The sequence below is a fragment of the Onychomys torridus genome, chromosome 7, assembly GCF_903995425.1.
Source record: "Onychomys torridus chromosome 7, mOncTor1.1, whole genome shotgun sequence".
In the NCBI taxonomy this organism is placed as follows: Eukaryota; Metazoa; Chordata; class Mammalia; order Rodentia; family Cricetidae; genus Onychomys; species Onychomys torridus.
Window position 1 is genome coordinate 20,329,949 of NC_050449.1, and position 22,852 is coordinate 20,352,800.

The window sequence follows — 22,852 nt, forward strand, 5'->3', positions numbered from 1 at the left end:
GTGAGGGTCCTAACATCTGTAGCATTTCACCAAGGCTGGGCTGCCACTCACTTCACATCTGAATGCCTTCTGCTGGCATTCAAATCAAAAGCCTCAGACAGATGGTTGGGTTAAGATCTATTCTTTCAGGGGTCACTAACGGCCCTGGGTCAAAGTACCCAAAGTGTCCCCATATCACTGACACACTGCAGGGTTTGTTTAACCAAATACTCCTGCTTCAGGTATCCATTGTAACACATCAGGCCCTTTAATCTTTAACTAAATTATCATTTCACAATGTGATCCAAAAACTTTTTGGAAAGAAGCCTGAACTTCCCAGGATCGTTTCCTTCCGTTTTAGTGATTAGATTTAATACTTAACAGAAACATGCCCTCATTTTCTCTGAGAGCTAAATCTGCAAATAGCAGCATATGTACAACGTTTGTGAACTCGCAGGAGGCAAGCCCCGTTCCAGTGACACGTGGTTCCCAGGCATTCCCGGATCAATGTGAGGTCTTTCTGAGTAGAGGAAAGGTTGAGGTAGATCCCGTTTGATCCCCTGTCGGAGACTTTCAGGAGCCTTGGACTTGCTGGGCAACCTCACCAGAAAGACTTCAGCTTGCCCCAGGCGGCCTTAAACAGCTCCACCCAACAAAAACAGAGTTCTTTAAGAGCCTAGCTTTCAGAAAAGCAGACGGGCTCACAAACTCCGTGAGCCATCCCTACTGCCCGCCCAGCCGCTAAGCCCCGCCCACCAGGTTTCAATGGCCCCGCCCCCTGGCGCTGGCGCTCCGCCCCTGCGTGGGGAGGCGGGAGGCGGAGTTGGCGCGGAGGAGGCGTGGCCGTGCAGCGGAGGCGCGGGCGGGCGATCCCCGACTTTGGCTGTGACACCCACGGCTCGCAGCGCTGCTGCTGCGCGGCGAGGGGCTCAGGACGCGCTCCACCGGCCCTCGCGCCCTATTTGGGCGCCGGACTTTGCCGGGATCAACGCAGGGGCGACGCCGCAAGTCTTGGTGCAGCTTCGGGGGCCGAATTTCGCCGCCGCTCCTGCGGCTTATGAGCAAGCCCTGCTTGCCCCGGGAGAGCAGCAAGGAGAGTTTCCCCCGCACAAGGAGCCGGGACCGCGCGCGGCGAGCCACGGGGGACCGGGGACCGACCCCAGCAGAGCGGTGGAGAGGTGGGGCGGGGATCGGAGGGCCGGGGGTGGGTCCCTGAGCCCCTGCTGGGTGTCTGCGCCCGCTTGCTCAGCTCTGAGTCCCCAAGTTCCAGTGCCTTGGGCGCAGAAGGGCTTCGGTCTACTTGTCTGTCTGCAGGAGCTCCGGTGGGGGTGTCTGAAGTGAGGAGGTGGCTCCTTTGCTGCCAGAGCGGAGAGGCATGGGACTAGTGGGGATAGCTCTCTTCCCTTTTTGGACCCTGTGTGATAAATAATCCGAGGAAAACCGGGGGCAGCTTCACAGCGTCTGCATTTTCAGGAATTGACCTGTCCCCGACTAGTTATGAACTTATAACACTACAGGAGTGCTAAGGGTTGATTAACTTCAATCAATTTCCATGTCAATTTCTAGGTGGCCCAGCAAAATTTTGAACATTAGCCATGGAAGATTTGATGTTTGTCTGCAGCAACTTCCTCGATCCGTAAGTCCTGCCACCTTCCATTCTTTTGTGCTTATAAAGGCTCCCGGGCTTCTCTATCCAGAGTTGTTCTGTGTTGGTTGGCCATGGGGAGCACCCTCGGCTGCCATCGCTCTATCCCCAGAGACCCCTCGGATCTGTCCCATAACCGTAAATTCAGTGCAGCCTGCAACTTCAGCAACATCCTGGTGAATCAGGAGCGGCTAAACATCAACACTGCCACTGAGGAGGAGCTGATGACCCTGCCTGGGGTGACACGTGCAGTGGCCAGAAGCATTGTGGAGTACCGAGAATATATTGGTGGCTTCAAGAAGGTGGAAGATCTAGCGCTGGTCAGTGGGGTAGGGGCCACCAAACTGGAACAGGTCAAGTTTGAGATCTGTGTGAGCAGCAAGGGTAACTCTGCCCAGCACTCTCCGAGTTCCCTGAGACGGGACCTGCTGGCTGAACAGCAGCCTCATCACCTGGCCACCACTGTGCCCCTCACTCCCCGAGTCAATATCAACACAGCCACCCTAGCTCAGCTCATGAGTGTCCGAGGCCTCACGGAGAAGATGGCTGTCAGCATCGTGGACTACCGCCGGGAACACGGTCCTTTCCGCAGTGTTGAGGACCTGGTGAGGATGGATGGAATCAATGCCGCCTTCCTGGACAGAATAAGACAGCAGGTGTTCGCAGAGAGGTCCAGGCCCCCATCTACCCACACCAACGGAGGTCTTACCTTTACTGCAAAGCCTCACCCCAGTCCCACCTCTCTGAGCCTGCAGAGCGAGGACTTGGACCTGCCACCAGGGGGGCCCACACAGATGATCTCTATGAGGCCCTCGGTGGAGGCCTTCGGAGGGATGAGGGATGGACGGCCTGTGTTCAGGTTGGCCACCTGGAACTTGCAAGGCTGCTCTGTGGAGAAGGCCAACAACCCTGGAGTCCGAGAGGTGGTGTGCATGACGCTTCTGGAAAACAGGTGAGGACAGGAACCACCAAGGGTGCTGGAAGTAAAGACAGCTGGCTGGCATGGCCTCCTCTGAGGACACACATGAGTGGATCCTTCAAGGGGAAGGGAGCCGTTAATCCATGCTCCTGAGGTCCCAGCCAGTGTTCTCACCTAGAGCTGATGGCCATGCAGTGGACCCCTCCTAAGTGGAGGCCATGTGGGTGTAGGATCTGCTTTGGAAGGTAGTTGGTTCATGGGGCTCCACAGAGTTTAAACTGATTTAGGGATTCAGTTTGGGAACTTGAGGTATAATTTTGCATGTAAGAAAAAAACAAAACAAAACGAGTTTTTAAAAGTTGTATTAATGGGAAGGAAAGTCATGTTTTTCCCATCAAATACACCTGTTTGGATGCATAGAGCTGTCGTATTTGTAAACACATACGCTGTATTTGTCAGGGTGCTGTGAACAGAGCACTCGGTGCTTCCTTTTCCTTGCTGAACCTGAACTTGGCCTTTAGCATGCTCCTTCTCCTGTCCTGTAGCTAGAATAGGCCAGTTCAGGTGTGGGTACTGGGCAGATTGTTGCTTCTGAACTCAAGGAGGAAAAACTGCCAGGTGGGGCCAGTGGGAGAGAATGCTTCTAATAGTCACACAATCCCTGCTGTAGGAACATCTGCTAATCCCCCACACAGCAGAACAGTACATCGTGGCAGGAACTCCTGCAGTTTGTAAAATAGTGTGCAGTGTAATGCCGTTAGCTCCCCTCTGGGTCAGAAATCCTCGGATCCCGATCTTCAGGGGTCTGGGGTGCAGTGCCAGTGGGTCCTTGCTACCTTCCTTTGGGGAGGCTGAGCTGCTTGGCAAGGTGGTAGCTTGGTGTCTGGAAGCGAGATGTGAACTCTCAGTGGGAAATCAGTGTATTGTGGCAGGTCATCAGGACAAATTAGTGAGGGGAAAAGCAGGTCACAGCATTTTCTTGGCACTGTCCCATGGCACAGTCTTATCACCTAGGGGAGAGACTGCGTGGTAGATAAGGGCAGTCCTCAGGATCAGGACCAGGAGACCGCCAGGTGCTCTTCCCCTGGCCAGGCTTTATTGTCTGTTTGCCACCCTAGCTCATTCATTCTGCAAACTTGTTCACAGCCCCATCAGGGTGGGATTGCTAACACTGCCCCTTCACAGCTGCCAGTGGGGATGGTGGCCGGCACACCATTGCTGAATTCATCAGGGGCTTTCCTAAGGCCCAGGGTGAAGTAAAGAGAGGAGTGAGTCAGGGTCTGAAGGCTCTTAGTGGGACCACAGCCTGGGTAGCCCTTGTCCATTTATTTCATCAGCGTTTATTGGCATGTGGCCCCTGGACCATTCCCTAGGAAGCCCTGAGTGTCAGATCATCCCCCCCCCCCCCCCCCCCCCGCACGCTTCTGGTGTCTTCCAGAGCTTGAGAAGCACCTGGGTTGGGCCATCTCTGTACTTCTGAGTTTCTTTTTTAAGACCCTCCCCATGTAGTGGATTTGTGTTGAGTGTTTTCATTACTTTGTTTCCCGGCCTTTGATTTGTCCTGGTCATCCCTGAAGTTATTTGTTTCCATAACGTTCAGTCTGGTCAGGAATTGAGGACCTTATCAGTTTCTAGGACATAGGAACATGGAGAGTGGAAGGTGGGAGGGTGAGACCTGGACATGGGGTCTGTGGTCCCAGATATGCAGGAGCTCCTCAGGCAGCTGGCCTGGCTCTGTATCAAGCATGGAGCCACCCGGGGTTGCTTGGAGAGGGGCAGTAACAGATTTCGTCCGGTGTGGAGTCTTTGGGGTTTTTGTTCTGTTTGTTTTTTTTTGGATTTCTTAAAATATTGAAGACACTTAGCTGCTGACTTCAGGCAAGTTCACCCAAACCCAAGGTATCGAAGGGACACTTGTAATAAGCAATGGGAAGGTGACCTCCATTCCCACCGAATTCTCACACCAGGATACATGTATGTCCTCTGAGTTAGTGACTCTTTTGGCCTGATCACAGGGCAGTCAGTATTCTGAGGAATCTTAGCACATAGTTAGTGTCTGGTAAAACCTAAGTAATAGGCTTAGAGCATGATCCGTGCAGAGCTGGGGGGGGGGTGATTTGCCTGTGTCGCTGTCCTAGGGCACCAGAAGCTGTCACAGAGTCCTTAAGGACAGGTGGCAGTGCCCATGCTCCAAGAGCTGTGTGTTCATACTGATTCACAGAAGTTTCTCAACACCCCAGGAGCTCCCTTCGTTCATTACAGGAAGCATATTTAGTGTGAGCAAGAGTAGGGGCAGGGAGTTTTCCAGGTGGTTCTGATTCTCATATGTGGCTATGTGTAGTGGAAGAGTGCCCTGAGTTTAGTGTGTGTCTTCATGTTGTCCAACAGCTCCCTCATCCATTTGATTGCCCCGGGAACTATGGAAAGTAGGGAATATTTAGTTACTTTTGTTAGAGATTCTCCAACTTTTGGGCTAGGAAACAAGAGATGGGAGTTAGGCCACTTGCCTCTGAAACAGCTCATTTGCAACTAACCTGGAAGAGGGAGCAAGACCAGCTGACTTTATAGCGTGCTCTTTGCAAGCGTGATATTTACTTAGGCACAGCAACCTGCACGCTGCTTCTTGGTTAAGGGCCCCACGCTGTACTGGACCAAAGGTATTTGCCAACTCCTTTGCCAGTCACAGGTGTTAAATCCATTATAAAGGCATTATAAAGCAAGCCTTGGGCAGTTTTGCAGCGGGCATGGCTATCTCTTAGCTTCCTTTCAGTGAGTTTGCTCGAGGATGTGCATTTCCTTAGAGAAAAGTTACCTGTGTGGGAACTGGAATCTTTATTGCCCTGATATGCTGCCAGTTTGATAGAGGGACATGTCTGAGCCGGAAGAAACTGTGTTTTGCATGAGAAGCCTAAGGTAGGACCTCTCAGAGCTAGATTCCTACAGTCGCCAGGAGCCTTCGGGGACACCATGCTGTGGTACGTGCCCGTGCACTGACGGTTTCATCAGATTCATTTGCCAACCTTTGGTCTTAGGCAATGTTCTTCCTCCTTCAGTATTCATGGAGCAAGACTGACAGAGGCATGCTTCTGCTAAAGATCCTTGCCAAATTCGGTGACAGTCAGCATGAGGAAGGATCCTTCCGGCTTTGCTTATTTATTGCTGAGTAATCATTCTATCTTAAAGAATTCCTTTGGTTTCTGACGGTAACTGCAAGGGAAGAGCTGACAGATAATCTCCAAAAGAAATAAGGAGATTTAGCATCCCACTTGCCTGTTTTCACCACATTCTGTATCAGCCGGAAACGAGTGTCAAAGTAGTTAGCTTCTTAAGGGTTTCAACCTTATTTCTTGCCGAGTCTTCTCCGGCAAAGCGCAGGTAGATTAGTGCCTGCAACATGTACTGAAAACAAAACCCACTGGCAACAGGTTTTAGTCTGCCAGCCTTGATCAGTGGGATCAATGTAGATAGATTTCATCTTGTCATTCGACTCATTCACTGAAAAATACACATTGAATGTTCACTTGCTGTGTACATGTATAAACACAATTCAGGGATCAGCTTGGCTCACCTCCATGACAGAATTATGTAAATGTCAGTCGCTTTTTTTTTTTTTTTTTTTGCTAACTCATAAAGACTGATTTGGTATCTGATTGTATTTTTTCCATATGAATAATTGGCTCATGTTGGGGAATTGAAGAGTAGGTAGATGAGCCAAATATAATATCCAGGGGCAGAACTGCTCAACAATCCTCTTAAAGTAGACACTTGATATCTCTTTTGATAGCTGTGGAACCAGAGGCTCAGAGGGTTGAGGTGGTATCCCAGCAGCCTTCCTTCAGAAATAAGATGCTGGAGCCAGGATTTGAAGCTAGGCATTTGTCTGATTTCAAAGCCAGGAGTCAGTGGGTATTTTACTAAATTCAATATGTCCTTCCATGTCCTGTTTCTGACCCAAGACCACAATTCATTGTTTCCTCCCTGTCTCGGGTCAAGCATCAGGGGTTCGGGAGAAGGATGGCTTCACTAAAGTCCCTGAAACTGTCTCAGCCTCAGGAGGCCTCGGTGACTTTTCCTGCTTTTGTTCCTCCAAAGGATGGGGTGGTAGCCAGATGTGTGCAGCAAATTCAGAGGACGTCAAGGCCTCTCTGCTTGGCCCTAAGTATGAGTTTGAGACCTTGGGCTCCACTCCAAGGTGGAGTTCCTGTTTGCAGAGCCAAGGAATTCTGGGTCATTTCCAGACAGAAGGGTGGTCTGCACGAAGACTGTTGTGGATTTGTAAGAAGGTGGGGTGAGTCAAGGGAGGTCTCAGTGTGGGTATCAATCACTCAGGGTTATTTCACAGAAAGGAAAAGAGTTATGTTTGTTTTTCAGAAAGGTTGAATTTCTTTGGGGTCTAATGTCAAGGTCCTGTGGAGGTCTGATACTGTTGATTTTTCCAGGTGACTAAACATTCGTTCAAGAGTTTTTTTTTTTTTTTTTTTTTTTTTTAAGCTTTCTCTGATCTTTCCAGCAAAGCCCTGGCTTTGCTGGAACTTCCCTTCTGGGTAGGGAGATAAGCGTGTCAGCACACAGGTACCTAACTTCAGGTAGGTGCAAAGGCTGAAGACGATGGAGATGAGGCAAAGGGAAGCTTGTTTAGATAAGGTGGGGGGGGGGTGGTCAGAGGAGGCCTTGTCCAGATGCTGGAGGATGGCAGGAGGCCAGGTGTGGAAAGTCTGGGGCAGCAGCAGAGGCTGCTGCAGCCTGAATGGGTTGAGTTCTGGGAGATGTAGAAGAGGTTGTTGTTGCTTCAAGTGTAGTGACTGGGGAGATGAAGGACTGATTTAGAGGTAAAAACTGAAGGGATTTGTCTGTGTTTGGGATGGTCTGATGACTGGGTGGTGACTTGTTTGAAACCCTTTGAAATTCTTGGAATCTAGGCTGAGGGACATTTCAGAAATTCTGGGGCCAGCTGGTATGTTTCTGCACTGTGTGAACAGGACACAACTCTCTGACCTTACTTCTTCCTATGTACACTGCACTCTGGACACGGGGGAGGGTTTTGGGTACCCATAGCAGTTTGTGGTATCTGGTAAGGCCATACATGCTTTTAGCATCAATGACATGTAGAACAAAGTCATGCTTAGGGATTATAGGTAACTTTTCATCAGAAGGTATTTATGTAAATTTGTATCCTTGTTGATTGAACTTACTCTAAGCTTATTCCTCTGTGAGGTGAGTGGCACAGAGACATGCCCTGTGTTGAGGGAACTGACAGTCTTGAAAGGAGATAGGAACCTGACAGGTGGTTATCAAGGCAATGTGCAATGGGAGAGAGGAGGTGGATAGTCCCGAGAGGCCAAAGAGCACAGGGTACCTACCAGTTTGCTTGGTTCCAGAGGGTATGTGCAAACCACAGCCTTCGGGGTCAGTAAGGACCAATCTGGGAACAAGCTCACTGGGAAGGGTACCTACCAGTTTGCTTGGTTCCAGAGGGTATGTGCAAACCACAGCCTTCGGGGTCAGTAAGGACCAATCTGGGAACAAGCTCACTGGGAAGGAGTTAGCATTGGACAGGGAGAGATGTGGGAACAATTGGGGCTAATAGTTAGCAGCCCCTCCATGCCTTCACTTTCTGGTAGAGCCAAGGGCTGAAAGGGCCAAGCTGGGCTCTCTCTGGGCTTGTAATGTATAATACATAGACATAGAAAGTTTCTTCTAGAATAAGGTACCAATAATTAACATCAAAAGCAGATGCCTTTATCATAATTCTTTGAGCCTTTTGTGGTAGCACACCTTTAATTTCAGCACTAGGGAAGCAGAGGCAGGCAGATCTCTGTGAGTTCAATGACAGTCCCTGGTCTACATAGAAAGTTCTAGGACAGCCAGGCCTATATAGAGAGACCCAGTTTAAAAACAAAAAACAAAAACCAAAAAACAAAAAACAAAAAAACCCCAAAAAACCAAACACATGAAAGAAAACCAAGTAACAACAGCAAAGATAAACAAGTGTCTTAATCCATAATTCCTTAAGAATCTTTGCTAGTGGCAAATAAAATGATGCATTTCACTGAAGTTGTATTCACTCATCACAGATACCTCATCTATGTGCTCTAGGGATAACGAGGTGGGATCCTAAACTCTAACCCTAACCCTCTTCGCATCAGGACAGTGAGGAGATACCACAAAAATGCTGGGTGAAAGTTTCCTCGCTTTACTCCAAGTAAGGCTCTCAGACCTTATTCTGGATCACAGTTATTGTGGTGTTGTGATGGATAGCTGCCACACACATGGATGTTGGTGGCTGGGAGCCTGTGGAGGGTGTCCTAAAATAAACATGTCATGCAAAAGAAGTCTGGAGTCCTTCAAAGTCTCATATAAAGAAACCCGTTTTTTGTTTTGTTTTGTTTTTCTTTCTTCTTTCTACGGTTCTCTAACTAATGTTGGTTTGTGCTTCTTCCCAACCAGCCTGTGTTTCCTGAGGATTCTATTTTGGTCAGGCCATTACCTGATTAAGCTGTTAGGCTGGGCCTTTGATTGCGAGGCTGCTGTAAAGTCCTGAAATGGAGTGCTTCACCAGGGGAACGCTGCCCTCTTGTCTGTGTCTCCTGCATCCTTCTGGTCTCAGCTTTGTAATCTTTGCTGGTTCAGCATTGAAGGGCACATTGGTACTTTGTCTTTCTCAATTCAGGCTAAAAGCATGGCATCTAAGAGGGCAGTTTAAGGTAGTTTATGGTATTGATCTAATAACTGGTTCAAAGGCAACCTCTCCTGAAGCTGTGTGAGCAAATCCAGTCCAACTTACATTTTTAAAAACGCCTTTTAAAGAAATTAACAGTTATTATTATTATTATTTTTTATTAAATAACCAGTTTCAGCATGATACTTTCATGCATGTGTAATGTACGTGTTCACATTTGCCACCCACCATTATTCTCTTGTCCCTCCATGGCTGTTTCCCAAACTGTCCCTTTCTACAAAGTCACATCTCTAAAAAACTATCTAGATTCCATTGGAGAGGAAACATGAGTTGGCTTGTTTCTCTTGACACAGTGATCTCCATCCAGTTCCATCCATTTTTCTGCAAATGGCACCATTTCATTTTCTGTTATTTTAAGAAGAAGAAAAAGTAAACAACTGTGGTCTGAAACAATGATTGGCTTTCTTGGCCTTCTTGCTGTCAACTCCATTTCCTCTTTTCCCTTCTTGGTAGGCATTGCTGCAGTGGCAGATCCGAGTGCCATTTTGCCATTTGCTCTTAACAAATGGCATAAAGTGATCTCCAGTCTTAAACCTTCAAGTCTCACTTTAAATTGTAAAATACTCCATGCCGTCTCCCTACTGCATGTGCTGGGGCTTTTGTCTCTTTGGTAGCTCTGCATATGCCAAGAACAAAAACAGATAACACTGGATGTGCTGGGGCTGAGACCTGAGCCCAGCCAGTGTCACCTGTGGCCATCGTCTTTGTCCCTGTCTGATGGACATAAAGGGGATTGCTCAGGGAAGCTGAGACCTCTGTTAGGGTCACATGGCTTTTCATAGTGGACTGTGAATTATGGTCTCAGCAGTTAGTGTCTAAATTTGGTAGTTAGAAAGTGCCTGTAAGTTCAGTAATCCTCATCACAGCCTGTGTCTGAACCAGCAGCTCCTACTCACTCTGCTCTGAGTTCTTTCAGTGTGTGGATACTTAGTAATGTCATCATGCCAGTGAGTGCATGTGTTTGCTCTGACCTTTGCATCTTCAAAGTGGAGCAAGGACATTTGCGAAGCAAACTGGGTGTGGAGCACTGTGGGTTTTTTAAAATGACTTTTGAGTCTTTTATAGTTATCTTGCCTGCACCTTTTTTGACATCAATTTCTTACATAATTTGCATTTATAGAAGAAGCCTTCCAAATATTCATCTTCATTTTCTTAGGAGCAACTTTTCTTTCTGTTCACATTTCTTGTTCAGGAGTTGGTGTCACATTTTAGGAGGTGGTCATAATGTGTGCAACTGGCATTAACAGTCTAGGGATGGATATAGTTGGCTTCCGGTAAGAACAGGATTCTCATAGGCATGGCTGACCCGGTCAAGGAATGTTCAGTGTGCAATGGGTCTCCTCAGTCTGCATAGACAGAAAGGGAACAGGTCTTTTGAGTTGAAGTTGCTTAAAACAAAACAGAACAAAACCAAACCTCATCTGTTATGTGTATAAAAATTACTAGTACCTACAGATGAACCTCAAAATACATTAGCCAGATATGGTGGTACATACCTCTCATTTCAGCAGAGGCAAGAAAATTGTGAATTTGATTGAGGTCAACATGAGCTACATGGACTCTGTCTTAAACAGGGTAGGGAGGTTGCTGACTCTTGGCAGTAACTGAAGGTTTTGGCTCATCATGATTTTCCTTCAGAGGTGACTCAAAAGATGTGGCTAGTTATAAACTCAACAAGTTGATTGCGCCAGTGCACCAATTCTTCCTAAATGCATTGTTGCAGCCCTCAGAAAGGTAAATAGCAGTGAACTTTATTTTCTTTGACTTAAAACTTGTATTGGTCAACAGGTTTTAAAACGGTGGCTCTCAGCCTGTGAGTCATGACCCCTTTCGAGGGAGGTTGAACGGCCCTTTCACAGGGACACATATCAGGTATTTACATTATGATTCATAACAGTATCAAAATTACAGTTATGAAGTAGCAACGGAATAATTTTATGGTTGGGGGTCACCACAACATGAGGAACTGTATTAAAGGGCATCAGGAAGGTTGAGGACCACCCTTTTAAAATATACTGTTTATGAAACCTGTGAATTATTCTGAGCTGGGATGGATTTTTAAGAAGGAAGGTTGGATTTGATGCCTTATAAAATATTTTTTCTGAGTTTTAAAGTTCACACAGCCTTTTTAAATTTTCTGAATTGAATTTAAAGTTTAACTTTTTAAAATATGGAATATGTGTGATATCTCTCGGTCACCAAGGGGAGCATTTCAGTACCTGTGAACTGGACACAGCCAAATAGTGGGCAACATGATGGTTATTCATGACCTTGTATTGTGGTAGTTTTGATGAATACACAGTTATAATAAAAATATAAGCCATTGTTAGATATTGCTAGTTTTGACTTAGAAACATTTTTATCTTTCTAATTCTGGAGTAAACTTAATTGAAAAGTATCTAAGGTGATGGTTCAAAATGTCACCATATGCAACCACTTACCTACGAAAAGCAAGGATTTCTTGACATTAGCCAAACAAACCAAGACACAGAAATAACCTGGAGGATGAATGGGAGGCAAGATTGCAAGGTTATCCATAAGTTCCGATTTCAGATATAGTATTTTTTATTTACATTTTTTTTTTTTTGAAACAGGGTCTCACTATGTAGTCCTGGATGGCCTAGAACTCTCTATTTAGATCTGGCTGGCTTCAAATTCTGCCTGCTTCTAGCTCCTGAATGCTGGGATTAAAAATGTGAGCCACCACACTGGGATCAGATACAGTGTTTGTGTTCATCAGAACTATTGTGTTAGGGCCAGGAAGGTGGAGTACTATAGTTCCAGCACTATGGAGCCAGAAGCAGGATTGGGTCCAGGGATTCTGTGCTCCATGGTGAGACACATCTTGTCTTAAGGCCTGCCTCTCTCCCGTAATAAAAATCAAAGAAGAAAGAGGAAGGAAGGGAAGGAGGAGGGCTGAAGGGTATTTGTGTATGATATGTTGATTGATCATTTTTTTGGAAAACATTGTATACTTAGATGTATACATTTCTTCAGAATCGTAGAAGTCTCTTCTATTCTGAGGCTTTTTCCACTAGGAAGAAAAGTGATCTCTATTTTCTGCCAAGTTCCTGGAATTTTGAGAAGGGGCAGCAATATTTTTGTAGATAGGGTGTGTTCTAGTCAAGAGGGTTGCCATGATAAAGTTCTGTGAACTGGGAGGTCTAAACAACTGAAATTCATTGTCTCTATGCTGGAGTCAAGTACCCACAGCCAGGGATTTAGGTGTTGACTGTGTTTTATGTTTTACCCGTGGCCAGGTCACTGCTTTGTAACTGACCCTCATCTGTCAGTGTTTTTACATGGCCCTTCTACCTATCCAAATCACAATGTCCTCTCCTGGTGAGGACACCAGTCATATTGGATGATGGTTCATTTTGCCTTTACCTCTTTACAGACTTTTAACTTCAGATAGTCACATTGTGAGGAACTATGGATTAGGACTTAACATGTGAAGTTTAAGGGGATACCATTCAGTGTATAAGAAGATAATTTAGGAGGAACTGACCAGTGTTTCCCTTCTTGGCCATTTGTGAAGAAGACACATCTCTGAATTTTTCTGGTGAAAAATTTCAAGGTATTCAGTGCACAGATTGAAGCTGGCATCCAGTTACTGGGGGGGCACTGACCTCTGACATGAGGACAGCTTTCTTACGGTCTTTTGGGACCTGGGGTTAGTTTTCTCTGCGTTGCCCTTCAGAGGCACCAGCCTAGACATCCCTCTGGAAATCCATCAATGCCCTGAAGCCTTGTGGTCCATCTCTACTCCCAGGCAGCTGCCTTCAGTCTGCCAACTTTGGCGCTTGCTCTTAGCCCCAGGTAATTTTGGCACATGAGCTTGCCAGGCCCTAGTCACTAACTTCAGGTAGGATTAAGTGTCTGTCTGTTGTTTCGAACTCTGTGTCCTTTAGGCCTTCAGTGAGATCCAGAGTGTCCGTGGTAGAGCCAATGCAAGCTGACTTTTGTTATTAACTGCCCAGTTAAGTGCTCCCACCCAGATCTCCCCTCCTACAGCAGGCCCTGTATTGCAACTGCATGTATTCACCCTCCTAGACTGAAGGTTTCATGAAGGTAGGAGCTATGTTCAGGAGCATAGTTTTGGCTCAGCAGCACTAAGAGATTCATGGCAAGAATATGTGCTTGGTCACATTTATTATTTCAGTACCACTGTAAGCATTTTATATTCAGTAACTAACTTTATTCTCATACTGACAAGTGGGTACAGTATGTCCATCATATACTCAAGGTCTTCCTTGCAGAATTTCAGCAAACTTGCAGAGAGTCACTTGGTTGGTGAGTAGGAAGCTGGCCCAGTCTCCTTTATAAAGAGAGTTAGAGGTTCTGTAAATGTTGAGAGGACATGGGAGGTCAAGAAGGGGACAATTCTATACCTGGAGGGGCTGGAAAGACAGTATGGGTTGTGAGGTGGCACCCTGTGTCTGGGAGGGAGCTCAAGGTGGTTGACAAATGGTGTGCAGGAAGTCACTTTGTCTGTCACAGTGAGGCCAGCAGTGCTGGGCTGTGTGGTGGCTGGCTTTGTTCTTGTAATTGGAATATGATTTCCAGGCCATGCTGCTCACCACTGAGAAGTGACCGTTAGGTGGTTTTTATTATGTGTACAAGGTTGTCTGACTCCCACCCATCTAATTCCTGAGCGTGTTCACCATCTCATGAAGACTCCATATGCCCTAGCCGTCACTTCGTATTGCCTGGACTTTCTTCTTGTGGACACTTGGCTCTCTGTATTAGACTCATTGCATTTTGTGTGTTTCAGGCTTGCGCTATGATGTCACGTGTGTTAGCATTCCATTTTTTTTCTTGTGAGCTGAGTAATATTTCGCTATATTGGTGGATACTTGTTATTTTTTTCTATCTTTTGGCAGTTATGAACATACGTGAAGACATTTTTAAATGGAGGGTGGTTTTGGTGCTCTTGACTATCTACAGAGAGTCAGGTTCGCTGGGTCAAAGTTAATTTTATGTTTAACATTTTGAAGAACCACCAGACTCTTTTCTAGAGCAGCTAAATCATTTCTATGTTCTTATCAGCAGTGAATGAAGGCTCATGTTTTCCACATTCCTATCCACACGTATTACTGTTTTTGATTTTTGATCATAGCCATTCTATTGGGTGTGGAACAGTGTGATCAAGGTTTGGGTTCCATTTCCCTAACAATCAGTGATGCTTAGCATCTTCTCAAGCTTATTGGCCGTTTACATCTCTTCTGGGATAGGTTGTTTTCTAATGTATTGCTAACCTGAATAAAAGGTACTGCATTGATGGCATGTCTTCTCCTCTTTCTTGCCACGTAGCCATGGAGTCTTTGCACAAGGACATAATCTGGAATAGTTTCTTTGTAATAGGAGGAAGTACTCAACAGCCTACAAAAACAAACCTCCACCTGGGAAGGTCTTGGCTGATTCTGGCTGGAGTAGTGTGTCTGAGCTGGGCTTTTAGCAGAGTCCTTCAGAGGTTCTGAGTGTCCTCCAACTTCACATTTAAGTTATGTGTTTTGGATGGGAGTTTAACGCATTTATCTGAAGCCAGAATGCAATGCACGGTATGCCAAGGACTGTGGTCAGAAGTGAACTTCTGGAATCTCACTACAGGACCTGCAGTTCCAGTGCCTTGCAGCAGCACCTGCTACAGGAAACTGGCCAAGCCATCATGCACAGATGAAATTACATACAACGTGTTCATTTCCTGATCCCTCTGAACCCCAGCTGTGGCAAGCTGAGTCATCCTCTTTACTTCATGGGACCCTGTCATCAGCAGAGCTCTGCTTCCCTTTGCTTTTGTGTTTAAAATGCCACTTCTTCTTCATGCCCCCCCAGAGACTCTCAGTGTAAAGAGAGACTTACATGGCCTTAGACACCCCAGTGGGAATTACGATAACGTGAATCACAAAAGTACTTTCTTCCGAAGGCTTTGCACTCAGCAGCAGTTTGCTCACTCCTCATCTGCCACATTGACGAAGCCCCGACTCCTATGTCTCATGGAGGTCTGTCCTAGTGTCTAATTGTCCTCATCATCCCAGGCATCTCCCTAATGTACATCCTTTTTGTGAGCTGCCATGTGGGTGCTGAGAATTGAACTCGGGGTTAGGAGCATGCAATTTCAAGCTTACTGCTAAGCAGGGGAAAAAAGAAAAAAGATAACTGCACCGACTGCTTTACTTCTCCTCTTTCTTGCTGCTTAGCATGGCGTCACTGCATCAGGACACAATCTGGAATAATTTTCTTCGTGGTAGGAAAAGGTGCTCAGCATCTTATCCATCTGGGAGAACCCAGGGGCCTGAGTTCAGTTCTACCCACAGCAGGTGCCTCAGAATCCATTGTGACTTGAGCTCCAGGGGTTCCAACAACGGACACAATGACACATACACATAGTTTAAAGAAAAAGAACCCTGCTCTCTTGATAGCCAATGCACTCCCACAGTAATGACCGCAACCCCTTCCTGAGGGCAAAACTCTTTGGCCTCCTCACCTGCTATTCGACCCAACACCTTTCACTAAGTGTGAAGTTCTTAACATCTAACTTGTGGGGACATATCCAAACCATTTGTAATTCAGGACTAGTTTTCTAAAGCCCTCCTCATTAGAAATAGAGACCAGGTGATCACAACTTTTGGGACGGTCTCTCATACATTTGAAGGCCTCATTTCTGTCTACTTCGTATTTATCTCGTATGCCATTTCAGTTAATTTTACTCTTCTCCCTGTTTGTATGTTTCAGAAAGTTCTGATTTTAGTTTTGTGTGTGTTTGTGTGTGGTGTATGTAGGTGTTAGTGTCTTTTTGTGCACATATGTGCATGTGCACACCATACATGGATGTTAGGTTTCTTTCTTTGGTTGCTCTCTACTTTGGTTTAACTAGACAAGGCCTCTCACCAAAACTGAAGCTCATGGAGTCTGCTGGGCCTGTTGCCCAGGGTACTTCAGGGGTCTATCCATCTCTGCCCCTCCTTCTCAGTGCTGTGGTTATAGGTGTGTACCACCATGCCCAGCTTTTGACATGCATGCTGGGGGTTTGAACTCAGGTCCCCATATCTGCCTGGCACTTTATTGACTGAGCCATCTTTCCATCCTCTCATGCTAAGAAACAAATGTATTTGTTTATTTATTTTTGTTTATACTCTAAACCTTAGATTTTTCCAGGTTTTTTTTTTTCTTTTTTTTTGACTAGATGTATGACCTTTTTTTTTGTGGTATGACTAGATGCACAGATGCTAATGGACCTATCGGAGAAGCCAAAACATATGCTACTGGCTTCAAACAAAGAGACCAAAAACAGTGTGTCTAAATTACAAATACGTATAATTTAACCCAATTTTATTTGTGCAAAATAAATATAGCAATGAGTCGGGCTTTATTACAGGTCCAACTTGAGATCAGCAACCTTTGAAATAATCTTTCATGGTTCAAATGGGATCCATTAATGGAGGCCTACTTTATAAACCTGTTTTGTCTTGTGTCCTTACGTTTGTGTGTGTCTGACCATGGACATATATTTGTATATGTCTCCACCCACAGAGTGTCTGGCTATGTGAGAGCTATAAATAAGTCTGTCTTTAAAAATAGATCTTTATCTTTAGTGCTAATTACACCTCTGCTTCCTTTACTTTCTCGGTGAGTAAGTGTAGTTGGGGGAACCTGTGTGCAGTTGGCAGGATTCTGCCTTCTGACTAATTGTTTGCAGGCCCTCCTCTGCAGCTTGTTTTAGGGCCTGGTGGCACCTGGCATCTGATTTACTATTGATGCAACCCAGGTGGAAGCAGGGACTGTCTCTTGCTGTCTAGTGGCCTGGTGGCCGCTGGAGCCAGGGACATTGACTTTGGCTCTTTGTGTAGTTCAAGGCCAGACTGTGCAGTGCAGTGTTCTTTTTTTGTCTTTGTAGAACACTGGAGTTTTGTGTGAAACTTTCAAAACATAAAGCCACGTGAACAATGCTTGGGCTCCTGCTCTTGAGGTCATTGTGTCTTCTACCTTGGTGCTGTTCTTTTGAATTCCCTCAGAGCTTGAGAAAGCCCCTTCCTAAGGAGACTTGGTGGACAGCATTCATCATGGAGGTAATGGCCAGACAAGCACTGATGAAGCTCCTTTGCCCAGCACAGTGAGTGTGTCCCTGCTGATCTGGAATTGAGGGACAGTGGCACCTATCCAAAAGCATAGGGACTGTGAAGAGCTCCATTTGGCTGTAGGGACAGTTGCCGTAGGATGGAGGTCTTGCGCACAGAGCATTGACCGGATGGCTGGTGGCAGGGAGTGGGGGTGTCGAGAACTGTAGCATGTAGGACTGCCCTTGGAGGGTCCTGTGCAGTGGTGCCTCTTTGAGCCAGCCAGTGCTCGCTCTTGTTTCTTGCAGCTGTAAACCTTGGTGGATGTCCGCTGATCCACAGGCCCTGGACAATGCATCTATTTATTTAAGGTATTAGGGACATATCCCAGGATCATCTGTCCCTGAGCTATAGCTCCAGATCCTGGACAGTGCTTTTAAAACTCTCTTTAGTCAAGGACACCTTTCCTTAAGTGAAGTCTTATAGCAGTGGTTCTCAACATGGCGGGTCTTGACCCCTTTGGGGGTCATGACCCTTTCATGGGGGTCACATATCAGATATCCTGCATATCAGATATTTACATTATGATTCATAACAGTAGCAAAATTACAGTTATGAAGTAGCAATGAAAATAGTTTTTATGGTTGGGGTCATCACAACACGAAGAACTGTATTAAAGGATCACAGCATCAGGAAGGTTGAGAACCACTTTCTTATGGGGGAGAACAACACACCACACTGGTAAAAGATGTGCTGCTCCAGGCTTGAGCTCAGGGAGTATGTGGGGGCAGGGGAGGCTCACCATGAAAAGAAAAGCAAAATCCTGTGTGGACATTTTTTATCATCTGACATTATTTATCAGTGTCAGCCTGCCTCCCTGCTCCCATTACTGGGCTCTGTTCACTGCCAACAACCCATGGATGGTCATGGGACTGTTTGCTGCTGGCTCATCAGTTGTAGGGCCTTCTGCGTGCTATTTATGACCTCCATGTTGGCCTTCTCTTTGTCAAGTGATCCCTTTCACAGGCATGCGGGCTTGTGTGCTTTCCTGTGTGCAGACCATGCACAGGCAGGGCCACTTGCACCAGAGGTGGCAGGCTTCCTCAAATACAAATGCATTCTTGAAGTTTGGCATTTTCTTTAAAAACAAAACAAAAGAAAATGAATACTAACACTGAACGAATTGGCAGTGCGACACTGGCCCTTGCAGGTGAAGAAGGCTGGGCATTTATGGCGGGCTCTATTGGCCTCGATTCTATCAGCTGATTTCTTAAATTTTACTTCTCATATTGAAATGATTGTAATTCACATTCTCTTGATATTTTGGGGCAGCTCATTCTTTGTGGTAGGACTGGCTCATGTTTTATAAGATATTTAATGAAACTTTGTCTTCCTGTCACTAGATACCACAAGGACCCACTTGTGATAATCCAGGATTTCTAGAGAGAAATCTCCAAAGCAATGTCCCCCAGGGCAGCACTGGTCCATGCCAGTGCTTTAAAACTGTTTTAATGGCACAAGGAGTGGTGTGGGAACTCTAACATTACCTGAGTGATTTTCCTTGGCTGTAGGAGAGGGGAGGCAATCCGCAAAGAGAACCCCAATGCAGAGGTTATGGACCTGGGCCCTCAACTGGACAGGGAAGGAGGAGGTGTCAGGGGAGAAGTTCTGAGGGAGCACCTGCTGTGTCTCTGTGACATTGAAGCGTACATGTGGGCAGCCTCTTACAGGGCAAGCCAGGAGGCAATGGTGGTCGGCTCTTGTGTTTTTGAGACATGGGGATGTGAGAGGCATGGGACTAGGGATGGTGACAGAGACACAGGCAGAGTAGAAGGCAGAAATGAGGAGGTGAGGCCAGAGTGCCTCTGCTATCCTAGAGGGGGATACTCTGTAGAGGGGGAACTGGGGACTACTGGTCTACCTTGCCGATTATGAGGCTGGGCTGGGCTAGGGGTGTGAGGAGGCAAGGAAACTAAGCAAAGGCCTGAAGAAAGCCTCCTAGGAAAAGTGATGTAAGGCCTTCCAGGTTTTGTGGGAGGGAGTGTCGAATAACTTGGAAGACAGTGAGTATTGGAGAGGAGAAGCCTGGAGATAATCTTTCCCTCTGAGAAAGGGCAGGAGTTTGGAAGGACAGGTTGTGTGTGCGTGTGCGTGTGCGTGCGCGTGCGCGTGCGCGTGTGCGCGTGCGCGTGCGCGTATGTGTGTGTGTGTGTGTGTGTGTGTGTGTGTGTGTGTGTGTGTGTGTATTTCCCTCTGTGCTACCTTTTAAGGTAGGAAACATCAGCTTATGGAGGCCCAGTGGATGTCTCAGCAAGATGACCTCAGTTCCGATGCTCTGAGCCATCTCTATTGTAGTTTTCCACAGCAGAATGTTTGTAGGGTTTAAAATACTGAAGAATTAGTATGTGTCAGCCTCTGCAGGGATTATATCAACCAAAGTGTTTTTCAGAATAATGTTTTCCTAGTTTTGTGTGTAAAGGAACACCTGAAATTTAAAAGATACTCTATTTGACTTTGGATCATATTAATTTGATATGTGTTTGACTCTTAGTATAAATATGCTCCAAACTAAATGCCTAATGCCAAAACACCAAATGAATCATTGCCAGTGAGGAAAAAGATGGTTGGAAATGGCATATGGTATGGAGTTGTACATACTGAAAATAGTGCTGCCTAGTCTGAAGTAGCTCTTTGGTACTTTGCATGTCTTTGATGGGCAAGAATAAAGTCTGAGCATGATTTAATGTGCTTTGACTTAAGCTGTTATTGCATGTTTTTATAGACAGAGAGTGGGTCGGAGATCGGGGCTGGGAGTGAGAGCAGGGATCAGCTGCAGATGGGCACAGGGAGGTTTGGGGACAACCGTGGTAAAGGTCACACAGCTATCACTTATGCACTGCAGTGGGTGGGTCCTCCTCCATGTAAAGTCATTGCTGTCTGCTTTAATGGTGTCTTCTACAAGTCAGCTGCTTTTATGTCTCCTTGCTTGATTAGTCTTTTCAACAGGCACTGTATGTAAAATAAGTCATTGTAGCCTCCAGGGATCATCTTTAGGAAAACAAGATGGTGTTGTGTCAACTCAGTGGAATTAATTGTAAAGTATTTGGTCAGCATCCCTTGACATTGTCACTTTCCTCCTTGTCCCTGTTTGTGGCCCTGGTTTCCTAGTTCAGGCTCACTGTGGAGCCTTACTCACAGATCCACACGCTGCCATCAGAGTGGGGCTTCCAGAACGAAAGCCGAAAGCCCCAGTGTTCCTGAGAGCATTGCTTTAGGAAGGTTCCCATATGCTGTGTGGTGTGTGTGTGTGTGTGTGTGTGTGTGTGTGTGTGTGTGTGTGTGTGTGTGTTCCAGTTTCCCTGTGCTGACCTCCATGACACTGAACCCTTCACTGTCCCCCATCTTTGAGCTGTCTGTTTCTGCCAGTCAGACTTCTCCCCGTTTCTTAATTGCCTTTCTCCTGCCATCTCCAGTTTTTCCTTATAGCCTGGTCCGATTTTAGACTTTTCCAGTTTTGTGCCCCTGCCCCCCAAGTCCTTAGGTATTGTCATTACCATAATGACTCACATTCTGCACATGAGTCACAACACCAGTGGTACCTGGCACAATATCCAGTGACCAGAAAAATAAGCCATCTCTGAAAGGATGGACCTGTTTCATTTGCTGTCAAGGAGAAGTCTTGGTCCTGGGTGTGATTTATTCATTTAGGATAAATGAATAAATTTATTTATACCTCTCCTTGTGTCTCCCCAAGTTATCTACTCATATGAAAATATCTTTATGAAAGTCAGTACCATGTACAGTGAACCCATGCAAATCCAAAGCAAAAGAGAATGCTAAAGTCTAGAGCTCTTCTCTCAATGGCTCTTTATTCAAGAGAAAACTCCTTTCTGGCTTTTAGGATTTGACTGTGCCTGGGAAAGGGCCCTTGGCCTTTGCATGAAGTGGATAGTGCTTGTCATGGGGAAGATCTTTTCTGCCTCTGGTCTTGGCATCTCCTGGTTCCATGGTAGAAATGCTTTCTTGCACGGGGCTAAGAGAGAGTACTCAGGAGCCAGCTGTTACTCTGCAAAGCGTTGATTGACCGTATCCAGGACACCCCCATTCTCACAGGGAGCCATCCTCCTTTGTAGAGGAATTTGTAAGCTAATGAGGGGGGATATGGTTATATAAAAGACACACATGGCAACAGAGTTAGGCTATGCTCAGGTTGAATGGGGTTTCAGTCTTCCCTCTTTATGGAATTGTAAGTGCATTTATTTTTGTATCTGGTGTTCATTTGTTCTTCCTTCCACTCTCCATCAGGAGCAGGAGAAACTGCAGACCGACAGCACAGCCTTGCCCCATCTGTCCTTCCTTTTCTAATATTGCTAAGAGCAACAGCAAAAAATTAAGGGTTCCCGAGACTTCGTTGGCTTCACTTCCTGTCTCTTCTATTTCTCACCAGGAACCAAGGCATTGCACAAAAATGGAGATGATTTATAAACTCATAGCATGAGGGGAAATTAAAATCTGTGATATTGCTGCTGGGAATTTACCTTACAAACCAGTGTGGAGAGTTACACATTGCAGCGTACTTTGTGTGACAATCTGTGTGTCATCTGAAACAAACTGCTGTAGCCATGACAGAAGAGGACAGACAGGAAGGGCATGCGGGAAGGCTCCTAGTCTACACTATTCAGAGGACAGAGCACACAATGGTATATATCAGCGGCTCTCACCCTTCCTAATGCTACAACCCTTTCATACAGTTCCTCATGCAGTGACCCCACCAACCAGAAGATTACTTGCATTGCTACTTCAGAACTGTAATTTTGCTGTTGTTAGGAATCACAATGTATCTGTGTTTTCTGATGGTCTTAGTGTGAAAGGGCCGTTTGACCCACAGGTTGAGAGCCACTGGGATATATATATATATATGTATGTATATGTATATGTATGTGTGTGTATATATATATATATTCTTCCTTACACCTTCATGTGAGAAAGGGAGGAATGAGATGACATATTTATTCATAGTTGTTGGTACATTAAGAGATAGATCCTGCTTAGACACTAGTCAATACAATGACAATCCAGGGGAAGAAGATAGAGTCATCGCCCAGCCTCTCAGCGTGTCTCTCTTTATAGCATCGTGTTTATGGAACTCTGTGACTTACCTTTCTAAAGATTCGACCTTAATAAAAACAATACCGAGAATATAAGTTTTCAATTTAAAGGTATAGAAATAGACTTTTTTTTTTTTGTAATTAAAACCAAACTGCTGACGAATGGCATTTGCCCTCTTGAACTCCCACAACAGCTGTAGACCCTTCATTCTGTCTTTGTGGGAAGGCTGTGGGCTTGCCTTGTCCCCTGAGGCTGGGTCAGCCTGGAACTCCTGATCCCTGTCAGTCTCTGTCAGGACCTCTGTACACTGGAAGCAGTGCGGACCGAGTTCCCTCTCTCCTGCTATGGATGCAGACCAGCTCACGGACTCGGGCGTTAGAGCAGCACTGGCAACTTCAATTCCT

At 46.0% G+C, this 22,852-nt stretch overlaps 1 protein-coding gene across 1 annotated transcript in view; it reads left to right on the top strand.

The window, feature by feature from the left end:
• Nucleotides 1–823: 823 nt before the first annotated feature.
• Nucleotides 824–22,852, top strand: part of Eepd1 (endonuclease/exonuclease/phosphatase family domain containing 1) — a 105,516-nt gene continuing 83,487 nt past the window's right edge. Inside the window, exons 1-2 of the mRNA XM_036192968.1 lie at nucleotides 824–1,157; nucleotides 1,546–2,576. Of these exons, the coding sequence (XP_036048861.1) occupies nucleotides 1,699–2,576 (878 nt within the window). The 5' untranslated portion in view covers nucleotides 824–1,157; nucleotides 1,546–1,698. The remainder of the gene's footprint in view (nucleotides 1,158–1,545; nucleotides 2,577–22,852) is intronic.